The sequence below is a fragment of the Dipodomys merriami genome, unplaced genomic scaffold, assembly GCF_024711535.1.
Source record: "Dipodomys merriami isolate MVZ:Mamm:240054 unplaced genomic scaffold, mDipMer1.0.p SCAF_3, whole genome shotgun sequence".
NCBI lineage: Eukaryota > Metazoa > Chordata > Mammalia > Rodentia > Heteromyidae > Dipodomys > Dipodomys merriami.
In genome coordinates, this window is record NW_027204492.1 from 64,017,013 (window position 1) to 64,030,079 (window position 13,067).

General features: G+C 35.7%; 1 protein-coding gene across 1 annotated transcript in view; it reads left to right on the forward strand.

Moving 5' to 3' along the window:
- The window catches only part of Abcb7 (ATP binding cassette subfamily B member 7), a 123,572-nt gene that overhangs the window by 50,751 nt on the left and 59,754 nt on the right, over positions 1-13,067 (forward strand). Inside the window, exons 2-3 of the mRNA XM_070040182.1 lie at positions 7,905-7,982; positions 10,256-10,342. Of these exons, the coding sequence (XP_069896283.1) occupies positions 7,905-7,982; positions 10,256-10,342 (165 nt within the window). The remainder of the gene's footprint in view (positions 1-7,904; positions 7,983-10,255; positions 10,343-13,067) is intronic.

A 13,067-nucleotide genomic window follows, 5' to 3' on the forward strand; every position in this document is an offset into this window, starting at 1 on the left:
TGAATACAAATACTAGGCAAGATTTCTATCACTGATTGATCTACATGAGCTTTGTTGGGGTTGAACTCAGGGCCTTTCACTCTTAACTTGGCTTTAACTCAAGGTTGGTGCTCTACCACTTGAACTATACCTCCACTCCAGTTCTGGATTTTTGTTGGTTAATTGGAGATAAGAGTCTCATGGACTTTTTAACCTCACTTGGTTTCAAACCACAAATCTCAGCCTCCTGAGTAGCTAGGATTACAGGAGTGATCAAATGGTATCCAGCATCCCTTTGTTAATTGGCAGATATTCTCTAATTCCTTATTACTCTGTCAGCAAGCAGCATGGACTGGAACATACTTAGATAAACCTGATGAAGCAGTGACCAGGTTTTATGATGGGAAAAAAAGTTCTGATATATGAGCTTCTTATGTGGATGGAAATAAGGAATCTTCATACCTAAATATACATTCAAAACTCTATGATACAGAGTTTTTGTGTTGCCTACTGAATTGAACTTGTTGCTGATATTATGTCTCATAGATGGGAAAATTCAGCAAATAAAGGGAAGATTGATGAAGAAGAAAAATTTGTACATACATTTTTTTTGTTTGTCAGTCATGGGGCTTGAACTCTGGACCTGGGCTCTATCTCTCAGCTCTTCAGCTCAAGGCAAGTGCTCTACCACTTCAGCCACAGCGCCACTTCAGTTTCCTGGTGGTTTATTGGAGATGAGTCTCACAGACTTTCCTGCCAGGGCTGGCTTTGAACTGCAACCTTCAGATCTCAGCCTCCTGAGTAGCTAGGATTACAGGTGTGAGACACCGGTGCCTGGCTATACCTACTTTTTGTATGTTGGATTTTGGCAATGGTGCTAGTGGAGATTTTTGATTGAGATCTCTTTTTTTTGTTTCTTTTGATGTATCAGTTTCAAAATCTTTGGAGGTTGAAGGGATTTTAGGAATTGTATAGTACAAGGTTCTACCATATGTAGCACTTGGGCAGAATTTTGAGACCTCTGTGCTAACATATTTTAAAACCTTTTTTAATAGTTGAGAAAACAATCCAAAGCAAAGTAATATTTTTTAATAGATTAAAGTTGTGAAATTCAATTTTATTATCTATAGGCAAAGTTTTATTTGCACATGGCCACTCTTATTTATTTATTATATATGGCTACTTTCATGCCATAGTGACAGAGTTAAATATTTATGACAGAGACAATATACCTTCAATTCCTCAAATATTATCTGGCTGGAAAAGGAATTTGAGAAACAATCCCACTTATGATAGCATCAAAAAGAGTAAGTAAATTTAAACAAGGAGATGAAGATCTGTACACTGAAAAGTGTACAACACTAATGAAGAAATTGGAGAAGACATAAACAAATGGGTTCATGGGTTAGAGAAATTAGTACTATCAAAGTTTCAGTAACTACCCACAGCAAAATATATAAATTCATTAAAATGCCTTTCAAAATTACAGTTGTTGCCTGAGGATGTAGCTCCATGATAGCCCTTGACTAACCTGAGCAGGGCCTGGGTCTCAGTCATCATTACTGCACATGCACACATTTGTGTGTTGTCTCACTTTCGCTCACACTTTCTCTCTCATATAATTTTTTTTACTGAAAAAAAGATGCTAAACTGTCAAAACAATCTTGAGAGAGAGGAGCAAAGTTGCAGGCATCCCATTTCCTGATTTCAAGCTATATATTAATATATAACAAAGCTTTATTAATTGAATCAGTAGGGCATTGATGTAAAGACAGACACATAGATGAATGTAACTGAATAGACCAGAAATAATCCATTCATACATAAAGCCAAGTGTGAAAAGAATAGTCTGTTCAGTGAATTTTGTTGAGAAACTGAATACCTATGGACATAACATGAAGTTAGAACATGATTCCATACAGAAACATTAATTAAAAATGGATAAATGCTTAAACATATGGCTTGAATTAAGAAAATAAGTGCAAAACTACTTGACATTGGCTTTGGAAATGAATTTGGGTATATGATTGCCCAGAAGTAAAGTAACAATAAATAGGACTACTTCAAACTAAAAGGGAGAACAAAACCTTTAGGACACAGACAACAAAATGGTAAGATAACCTGTGATTTGGGGGGAAATATTTACATGTACATGCCACCACATCTAGCTTTATTGGTTGAGATAGGAGTCTCACTTTTTTCACAGGCTGGCTCTAACCATAAACCTTCCAATCACTGCCCCCTTAATAGTTGGGGGATTGTAGGGATGAATTATTGGGCCTGGTCCCTATTATCCAACTCTTTTTTTTTTTCCCAGGGCTGAGGACCGAACCCAGGGCCTTGCGCGCACCGGGCGGGTGCCCTTCCGCTGGGCTAAACCCCAGCCCCCCTGTTATCCAACTCTTTACAGAAAAAATTTCAACCCTTATTCTATAGTCATATTTTATAGTAACTGTTAAACCTAATGATTTTGGCTTAATGAATAAACACTCAGGTGAAATCTATTGTCTAAAATCCTTAATGCTGTTTACTCATTCTGGAAGCATTCATTGAATAGGAAACAACAAAATTCTTTATCCTTCAACTTGCACTGAGAACTATAATTACAAAATCTGAGACATCTGCCTACTATTTCTCTTCTTCTGCTGTTTGTCTTTTTTTCCTTCCATAGCTCTTTCCTCCAGCTAGTATCTAGGTAGTTGGAAACAAAAATTTTATGTCACACTTTTTAGTACTTTAAAAGTTGGTTAACCCTAGGTTTAACTCATAACAGTTTCTCTTTAGGAATGTATTTAGAGCTGAGATCTGAGGATTTTAGTTCAAAGCCAGCCCAGAAAGGAAAGTCCATGAGACTCTTATCTCCAATTAACCACCAAAAAGCCAGAAGTAGAGCTTTGGCTCAAGTGGTAGAGTACTAGTCTTGAACACAATAGCTCAGGACAGTGCCTGAGTCTTGAGTTCAAGCCCCAGAACCAGAACACACACACACAAGGAGTGTGTTTAGAGATTAATTTTGAATGTTTTAGATTTTGATCACAAATGACTAATGAATAGATGATAACACTGTTCATACATGGCTTCTGGATACTTACGTGCATTGCAAGCATCATGCACAATTGAGAACTTTTATTCCTAAAGCTCAGGAATTAAAAACATGTAATTGACTAGAAATCCTCAACGGATTGAAGATAATTTTTTTTCTATCTATTTGGTTTGCTTTCTTTTTGCAGTTCTAGAGGCCAAACTCAGGGTCTTGTGCATGCCAAGCTAATTTCTCATTAGTTCCTCAGGTATCATAAACATAAATTGAATGAAGGTTAACTACCACAAAAATATGAGTTGGTAATTAGTAAATAAATTAGTAGTTTTTAAAAAAAGATTAAATTTTGCCTTAAAGGAACAATGTAATTCTAAGAACAATGTAATTATAAGAATAGGCTTCAGAGGGCTGGGAAGGTAGCTCAGTGGTAGAGTGCTTGCCTTGCATGCATGAGGCCCTGGGTTTGATTCCTCAGCACCACATAAGCAGAAAAAGTCAGAATTGGCGCTGTGGCTCAAGTGGTAGAGTGCTTGCCTTGAGCTGAAGAGCTGAGGGACAGCACCTAGGCCCAGAGTTCAAGCCCCATGACCAACAACAACAACAACAAAAATAGGCTTCAGTTTTAGTACCCTTTCTCTTAGGGTTTGGTCTCATTTACAGTCTTAATATTTGTTTTATAAGCCTTTATTGACTTTGTGTACTAACAAGGCATTGTGTTTATGCAGCTATCTATTAAAGATTAATAAGTTTAATGAGTAGCACATGAATAGTGTTGATCCAAATGAACCATGCATCATTTTGCTCAGATGTCACAGATTCCTTAATTTGGGAGATCTTCCAGAGTTATTTTTTTAGGTGAAATAAATACAACTCACCAGTACAAATACAGTCTTTTAACTTATTTGTTTTGTAAAATGGCCTAATAGTGTCATTTTTATTATACTGAATTTCTTTAGTATCTGTACATTCATCCTGTTATTTCCAGTAATATTATGATTTATTGCTTTTAGTGTCACTTTGGAGGAATCATGTTATAAATAAGCTAAGATGCCACATTTATTAAAGAAATATAATCTACTCAGTTAAGTTTTTAAACCAGTTAATAGTTTTTTAAATTTCATTCCATAAAAAATCATAAAATTTCAAAACTGCAATTGACCTTGGAAGGCATCTAATATAACCTTCTAGTTTTGAAATCATATTTCACAGGATTAATAGCCTTATCTTCTGTTGTCCACCTCAGTTTATATGAGGGAGCTACTTTGTAATAAGTTCTTCCCTTGGTATTTCAGAAATGTTTTTAAGTCCACCCTCCCAGGTCTGTTGTTTAGAACTCAGAGCATTTTTCCATAGAAACAATATTATAAATAGGGGTAGGATTTTAGGACTAACCCTCAAAAGGCATTAGCCCATTATATGATTGAGAGTCAGAGCAGGCTGGTGGTACTGGGCTTTGAACATAGGGCCTTGCACTTGCTAGTCAGGCACTCTATTGCTTGAGACATGCCGTTAACCTATGGGACTGAGGTTTTACTTTTGCAGTGCAAAATCTTCTGAGTCATCATAGCTATTTACTTCTGGAGAACTGGGAGGTGAGGCTATTATAGAGGACTATGACAGGGTTCTTTTTATCTTTCATATCTTACAGTAGGTATTGGATGTGGATGTCGCTTATTTTCTGAATTTGTATATGGCTCAATTATTTGATAATTTCAACAATGGTATTTTTGTACTAGAATCTCAGTTTGAGTATAAGTATTCGTGTACATTGAATACTGGTGCTTAAGAGAAAAAAAGTTTGAGCAGGGAAGGATAAAAAGGGTAGTTAGAAAACCTGGCACTGATGGCTCATGTCTCATTCAGAAGACTGAGATCTGAGGATCACAGTTCAAAGCTAGCTCAGGCAGGAAAATCAGTGAGACTCTGATCTCCAATTAACTACAAAAAGGCCAGAAATTGTGCAAGGATGCTAGCTTTGAGCACAAAAGCTCAGAACACCCAGGCCCCAAATTCAAGCTGGAGGACTGGTACATGCACACAAGGTAATTGGAAAAGAAAACAAAATGTTGCTGTTTTTGTTTTCTTTTCCTTTTGTCTTATTTGTATTTGGGATGGTGAGGGGACATAGAAAAGGTATAACAAGGGTGAGCAAATGTAACAGTGGTACTCACACAAGGTGGAAAATGAACTGTACATCTTGTGGGTGGGGACAGGAGGGAAAAACAAGGAGAGAACTAGGGAAAGAGCGACATGCTTCAAAAAGAATTGTACTCATTACACTCATCACCTACTCATGTAACTGTAACCCCTCTGTATATAGAATATAAAATAATAAATAAAAATGAATCCAGTGTATATCCTACAGAATTAAGGGAAGGGTGGTGAGTGAAGGGATGGGTGAGATCATTGAAAGAGATTACACTGGTCAAGATATATTGTATTCATAAGTTGTTAAATGGCAGTTGCTTTATACAACTACTTAAGGATGATAAAATTTAAATAAAAAATAATTGGAAATTCTGGACGAGTTTTATAAGGGACTTTCAGAGGCTTTGCTTTGATGTCTTTATTTTGTGAAATACTACTTCAGAATATATGTCTTGTGCTTTATTTACATTTTGTTAAGTTTCAACTAAGTGAACCACCAAGTCTGTCATCCAAAAGCCAAATAAATATAGGTATGGTTTTGTGAAAGGAAAAAAAAAGTTTTCTATTTTTAATTTTTTGTCGGTTGTGGAGCTTGATTCAGGGCCTGGGCACTACCCTTGAGCTCTTTTGCTCAAGGCTAGTTGCTTTATCACTTTGAGCCACAACTCCACTTCCACTTTTTGAGTGGTTACTTGGAGATAGCAGTTTAAAGTGGACTTTTCTGTGGGGTCTGGCTTTAGACTGGGATCCTCAGATCTCAGCCTCCTGAGTAGGTTAGGATTACAGGCATGAGTCACCAGTGCCCAGCTGGACAAGTTTTAACAGGTAAAGAAGTATGAATTACACGTGTATGTGCAAACATTGGCAAGATCTTGCTTTGATGTGCAGTTATATGAATTAGGGGCTTGGGAAAAAAGAAGCAAATGATGAAGTAAAGCTTGTGCAAGGTCTGAATATGGAGAAGGGCATGGAGGAACGCAGTGGGATTAAGCACGGACATCACTGACAGTGATTGGCTTGATTACTGTGGTGAAAAGATTTGCAAACAAGTTTGGACTTGGCAGAATAGTGTGCATATAACCAATGGTATTTTTTTCTAATAAAACTACTGCTAAATACACACACACACAGAATCATCTGTTGATGGCATTTTAGAAAACAACTGAGGCAATTTTCTCGATAATTTAATTACTTTTTGTTTATGGTAGTTGTTCTTTGTTGCTCTTTAGTTTTTTTTTTTTTTTTTTTGCTTTTTTTTGGGGGGGGGGCGGTCCTGTGGTGGGGCCTGAACTCTGGGCCTGGGTGCTGTCCCTCAGCTCTTCAGCTCAAGGCAAGCACTCTACCACTTGAGCCACAGCACCACTTCCGGCTTTTTTTTTCTTTTTGCTTATGTGGTGCTGAGGAATTGAACCCAGGGCCTTGAGCATGCAAGGCAAGCGCTCTACCACTGAGCCACCTTCCCAGCCCTGCTCTTTAGTTTTTATTTTTCAGTGTACAAGGTTGATGTTTTTAAACTGAGACATTAGTCCAGCTCTCTAACCCATTTATAATTTTAGATAATTGTTATTATTTGCCTTTTAGCAGAAAATTAACCTAAGAAGCATTTTTTTTCTCATTAAATCCATAGTACACTTCAGAAAAATGTGTCCATTTTGCAGATGGTCTATCTGGTATTACCACAGAGAGGTTCTTTATTTTGAAGAAAAATAATACCTCAGGGAAACTTCTCATGGAGTTCAGTAGCTAGTTGCATTGAAATATGTGACAAAATTGATCTATCTTGTAATTGGTATCTCAATTTATTATTCAGATTGAGATTAAAAAGGGAACAAGGTAGAGCACAATTAAAAGCAATTATGGGAATTAAAACAAGAGTGTTTAAAAACTAGCTTAAAAGCCATTTAAGAAAGGAGGCTAAAGACTGGGGGTCTTAAGAAACAAAGATTACATGCCGGTAATCCTAATTATAAAGTAGGTTGAGATCTGAGGATTGTAGTTTAAAGCCAGTTCCAGCAGGAAAGTCCATGAGACACTTTATCTCCAATAAACCACCAGAAAACTGGAAGTGGCGCTGTGGCTCAAGTGGTAGAGCGTTAGGCTTAAGCTCAGGGACAGCACCCAGGCCCAGAATTCAAGACCCACGACTGACCCCCCCCCCCCCAAAAAAAAGGGCAAAGCTAGATATAAAGTACATGTAAAGAGAAAAAACACTTTGATATTCTTTATGAGTAATGTAATTTACTTTATACTTGGACTACAGTTTTATGCATGTACATATGTATGTATGTATTTTTTTGTGGTATGATGATTGAACTGAGGGCCTTATGCTTGCTAGGCAAGTGCTCTACCACTTGAACCACATACCCTCAGTCCTTTTGCTTTAGGTTTGTTTTTCATACACATTCTTGCCTTTGGCTGGCCTCAAACTGTGATCGTCCTACTACCTTCATTTGGATTATAGGTGTGTAATGTTATGCCTGGCTTGTATTCTGAGATCAAGTATTGCTCACTTTTTGCTTGGTCTGGCTTTGCTTGAACAATGATCCTCCCAACTCTCTCTTCTTAGTGGATGGGACCATGCCTGGCTATTATGCCTTTTAGAGACATGTATTAAAGACAACCATTTTCCTATCAATGGCTGTGGTTATTATTTTATGTATGAATATGGACAAAAGATTAATCTTAATATTAACTGTCTACTCTGAAATTTTATACCCTCTTTTTATCTTTTTAACAGAGCCCAGAATTGTTAAGAAATAGCACATGGCAGATATGGGGAAAAGATAATTCAAGACAGTTATTAGATGCTACAAAGGTAAGATTACTTCTACATATAGTAGGAAATGCATGCAAGCCCGTGGACATTTTCCAAGTTAGCCTACATATTTACTACAGATTTTATATTTCTCAAATAATTTCCTTTTTTATGTTTTTCTAAATACTGGCAAGAAGGTATGTTTCTTTGACTAGAAATACAGAGATAAATCTTGGTATTTTTCTACCCCTGGAGAAATCTGTATGAATCTCATGAGATCATTGCCAAGTAGAATAACATTTTTTCAAAAAGCTTTTATAAATGTAATGGCAGCTTGTTGACACTTAAATTCATCCTGGTAATTTGTATCTGATCTATGGAATGTTACAGTTTTTCAAGAGAGCGAAATTTCTTTACTTTAGAAGATACTCAGCAGAATGCCAGGAGAGATTCTAAGCTTGTTAGAGCCCCTGGGGTATGTGATGGTGAGTTTACATGTTGATGAGACTTAATTTTCCTGGCTAATGTAAGTGAAAGGCATCTTTAAAAATTCCCTGTACTTTAAAACAAGACATACATTTCCATAGTAGAAAAAGACTAGAAAAGTAGAAGATGTTCTAAATCTTAGAAACTTCCTGTACTTTTTTCTCTCTGATTAATAATTATTTACCACTAATGTACAAGAAACTGACACTATTTGAATTTATGCAGAGGCCAAACAATGCATTTGATTTTCCATTATTAAATTAAAATTACAAGAGAAAAAGTCTTTTGCTTTAAGTCTGCATTGTCTTGTGTTTCATTCACCACACCCCTTGGTAAAACTTGCCTTTTAGAGGAAAAAGCTGTCTTAGAGAGACATTGCCAGACTAAATATTACTTTTTGATGTTTTTCTTTTCACAGAATACTTTGTTGATCTAAAAATCAATAATACATTTATAGCAATTACTTTTTGTGTCTTAACTGGTAAGAATAAAAAGGGACTTTTGCTTTTAGTAATTCCATTTTGATAGTTTGGCCCTGAGCTGATACTTTTGTGTATAGTACTGGTACCTATTAGTGTTGGTAAGAATCGTGTTCTTGTTTATTAGGTCCTGATTATTATGACTACTGAAAAAGTATATTATAGTTCTATACTTCACTAAGTAGTTTTAAATTATATTCTTCTTACCTTTAAGTCGTTGTAGAAGGAGTTACCATTCAACAAATCATTTTATGAGTACAATGCATCTTAATGTCACCCTTTTCATCAGTCTCCCTCATCCCTTCCAACTCTTCATTAAGTTGGGTTTTGTTTTTTTTTTTTTTTTTTGCCAGTTCTGGGGCTTGAACACAGGGCCTGGGTACTATCCCTGAGCTTCTTTTGCTCAAGACTAGTGCTCTATCACTTGAGCCACAGCGCTACTTCTGGCCTCTTCTGTTTATATAGAACTGAGGAATCAAACCTGGGGCTTCGTGTATGTTAGGCAAGCACTCTACCACTAAGCCACATTCCCAGCCCAGATAAGTAAGTTTTTCAATTGTGAAAACACTAATATTAGCAAGCTTATTTTTTTGCAAGTCTAAATTTTAAACTGAGTTGTTTATATCTTATTTTCTCAAATATTTTTATTTATATATATGTCCTAATTTTAGCAGTAATCTTAAGACCTTAAAAAGTTTGAAATAGCAAATAAGGCTAGTTTGGAGGTATGTAGCCCTTTTACAAGCTTATGTAACAAGTATCAAAGGAATCCACCCTACATTGCTGTGCTATATACAAGACAGTATGGTCTGTACCAGGAGAGAGAAAAAACACTGAAGATATTGCCCCTAACCTTAAGAAATTTACTTTGTAATAAGAAAAACAGAACACATATGCAGATGACTATAGCATAAGATAGGTTGTGAAGTATTAACAACTCCTGTTGCTAAATATAGATGAGTCAGAATAAGAAAAAAAGAATCATTGTCTGAAATCAAATTTATTAGTTTTTTAAAATATATATATACACAAAAAAGCAAGTAAGGTATTAAATTAATTAACTATATTTTCTTATCCAATAATAGAGTAACAGATTACAGCTGTATGGTTGTGAATGACAATAAGGGAGCCAGTAGAAGTCAAATAAAATATAATCCAAAAAGCTGTTTAGAGAAGGTGATTTGACTATGTGTTGTAGCTCAGTATCCTATGTATAAATTTAGCTGCAAGCTAATTCTGAAGGTGTTTTGCTTTACCATGCCAGGCTAAAAGGAATGCCTTTGAAGTCATTTGGGGGTATTTATAAGATTAGATTGTCTAAGCCAATTTTTTTAAACACCTGAAATTCTTGGCATCATTTTGAACTAGGCTCTCCAGTCATGGCCACTGATAGAAAAGAGAACATGTTGGCATGGTCACGCAGGAGGAGGACTCCACACAGACCCAAAAGAAGGGGTAAGAGCAGTAACTTAACAAGTATCTGAGAATTGTCTGGTTGTGCTTACATGGAAGATATATGTATTTAAGATTATCATATTTTCACGTATATATATATATAGATAGATAGATAGAGAGAGAGAGAGAGAGAGAGAGAGAGAGAGAGACAGAGACAGAGACAGAGACAGAGACAGAGACAGAGACAGAGACAGAGACAGAGACAGAGACAGAGACAGACAGAGACAGAGACAGGGTCTTGGTATGTATTCCAGGCTGGCCTGAATTTGTTATATAGCCAGGTGGCCTTGAGCCCTTAATCTTCCTGTCTATCTTTTCCCTGCAAGGATTATGGGCTTCATGTTCTAGTGTATTTTGGTTAGCTCAGCTAACTGTATGTTTTCTAATTCAAAATCACATCAGTTGACTAGAGTTACATAGATAAGCTATTTATAAACCTAATTTTTAAATTTTGTTTTGAGACAGGGTCTTTTTGTATAGCTCAGATTGACCTCAAACTCAAAGATCCTCCTGCCTCAGCCCAGTTCTGGGGTTGCAATCATGTACAACAATGCTAGTTTAAATGTTTTAGTTCTCTAAAATATCATTAGTTATTTGTTGCATAATCTACTCTTTCAATAAGTAGGCAAATTAATTTCACATTTACAAATGATTTGCTTTGTGTGTATGTGTTTTAAGGTCTATGATTTGTCTTTTGTATACTTAGTTCCTACCTACATTATCTCCTAGCCTCATGGTAAATAGTCTGTATACCATTTATTATCCATATTCTTTGTTCTTATTGTTCTTATCATTATACAGGCATGCTAAATAGGAGAGCTCCTGAAATAAAAAGATTTAATTGCACTGTACTTTTTCTAAGTGAGTGAAAATGTTATTGGACTATTGGTACATGTCTCTCCATCTGGTCCTTTTTCTCTGAGCTTGCTTTTACTTTCTTCCTCTGCTTTGACCGAATCATGTGGCACTTCTAAGTAGAAATAATATTTTCAGAACTGATGGCAAAGGAACAAATTTTATGCAAAAGTGCTCTATAAATTGTAGAGACATAGGTAAATATTATTTTATTTTTTCAGTAGGTAATTGGTAAAAAACACTATCAATTTTCTTCTTTGATTTGTAGTGTAGCTGTTTTCTTTCAAGGTACTCAAAGCACTAGACATTTATGTTTCTGTCCTATTTTTGTTATTGCTATCCTTTAGAAATAGCAAATTGTCATATGATATAATTTTTTGGGGGGGTTCTGGGCGTGGGGCCTGAACTCTGGGCCTGGGCGATGTCCCTCAGCTCTTCATATGATATAATTTTTAAAAATTAAGCCAATAGTGATATTTATTTATCCATGTGTTAGTCTTTGGCATGATATCTGCCAGTTTTCAAGATCATCTGTCATCAAGGCCTCTTAAGGAAAATTGCTAATAATGCCCTAAACACAAATGAAAATATGTTGACTAGAAACAAGAAGTATCATGTCTCAAGCTCAAGCAATATAAACTTCAAGGAAGTTCACAGTGTGCAAATATGAAGATGTTGCTATGAAACCCATTTTATGCTATTAAAAAATCAGGAAAAATTATAAATATCAGGATAGTTGCTTTTCTAATACAATATAACAAAGCAAAAAATCACTGAAATACTTTATTTTTGGTCTTTATATCTCTGTTCTTTTTCCTCTGCTATCTTTGTAATACTTTAGCTTTGTTAGCTAAATACAATAATAGAATATTGAGTTTAGAACCCAAGTAAGAAACAAAACAGTCTGGAATTACAATTAAAAGTCTATGCTTGAAAAAAAAAATCTATGCTGTAAAGCCAGACTACCTGGATTTGAACCCTGCTCCATCACTTCCTAGTAGAATGACCTTGAACAAATTTCTTTTTTTTCTTTTCTGTTGTTAGTGTAGAGTTGATATATATAGGGTTATAGTTACATGAATCAAATAATGAGTGATGAGTACAATTCTTTTTGATCCATGTCTCCCCTTCCTTCGCTCTCTCCCAGTTTTTCCTTCCATCCCCACCCACAAGGTATCCAGTTAATTTTCCACGTAGTGTCTACTGAGTATCACTTTTGTATTTGTTCACCCTTGTTGAACAAGTTTCTTGTCTCTCTGCTTTGATTCCTTCTTCTGGGAATGATCGTACTGAAAGGGATTTAAGTATGTTAACTCCTGACACCCCCACATAGGAGGTATTTAGTGAATATTAGCTGCTATTCTCATAATGTCAGGCTATAAGGCTTGTCCTCTACTACAGTCTAGTCACTTAAAAAGTATGTGTTGTATTTTTGCTTTGTGCTAAACTATATGCTGAGTACTGAAGATAGAATTATGAACAAGACAGAGTCCTTGCTGTCTAAAAATGTATCAGTTTAGATGACAGAAATCTAAACTACTAGATAGTATTTTTTATCAAATAATAGATATGACCTTAAAAAGCAACTAAAATCTTTAATGATTTACTTTTTACTCATTCTCACTTGTGCATTTTAAATTATTTGGTGGTAGTACTAGAGTTTGATCTTGGGCTTCATACTTACTAAGCAGATGCCATACCTTCAGCCCTTTAAAAAAATTGTTCAGTCTGGTTATTTTTCAAATTAGGGTCTCACTTTCTGCCCAGACAAGGCTGGACCACAATTCTCTTATTTATGTTTCCTGCTGAAGCTGTGATAACAGGCACACACACCACTATATAATATATTGGTTGAGATGGGTTACCAAAA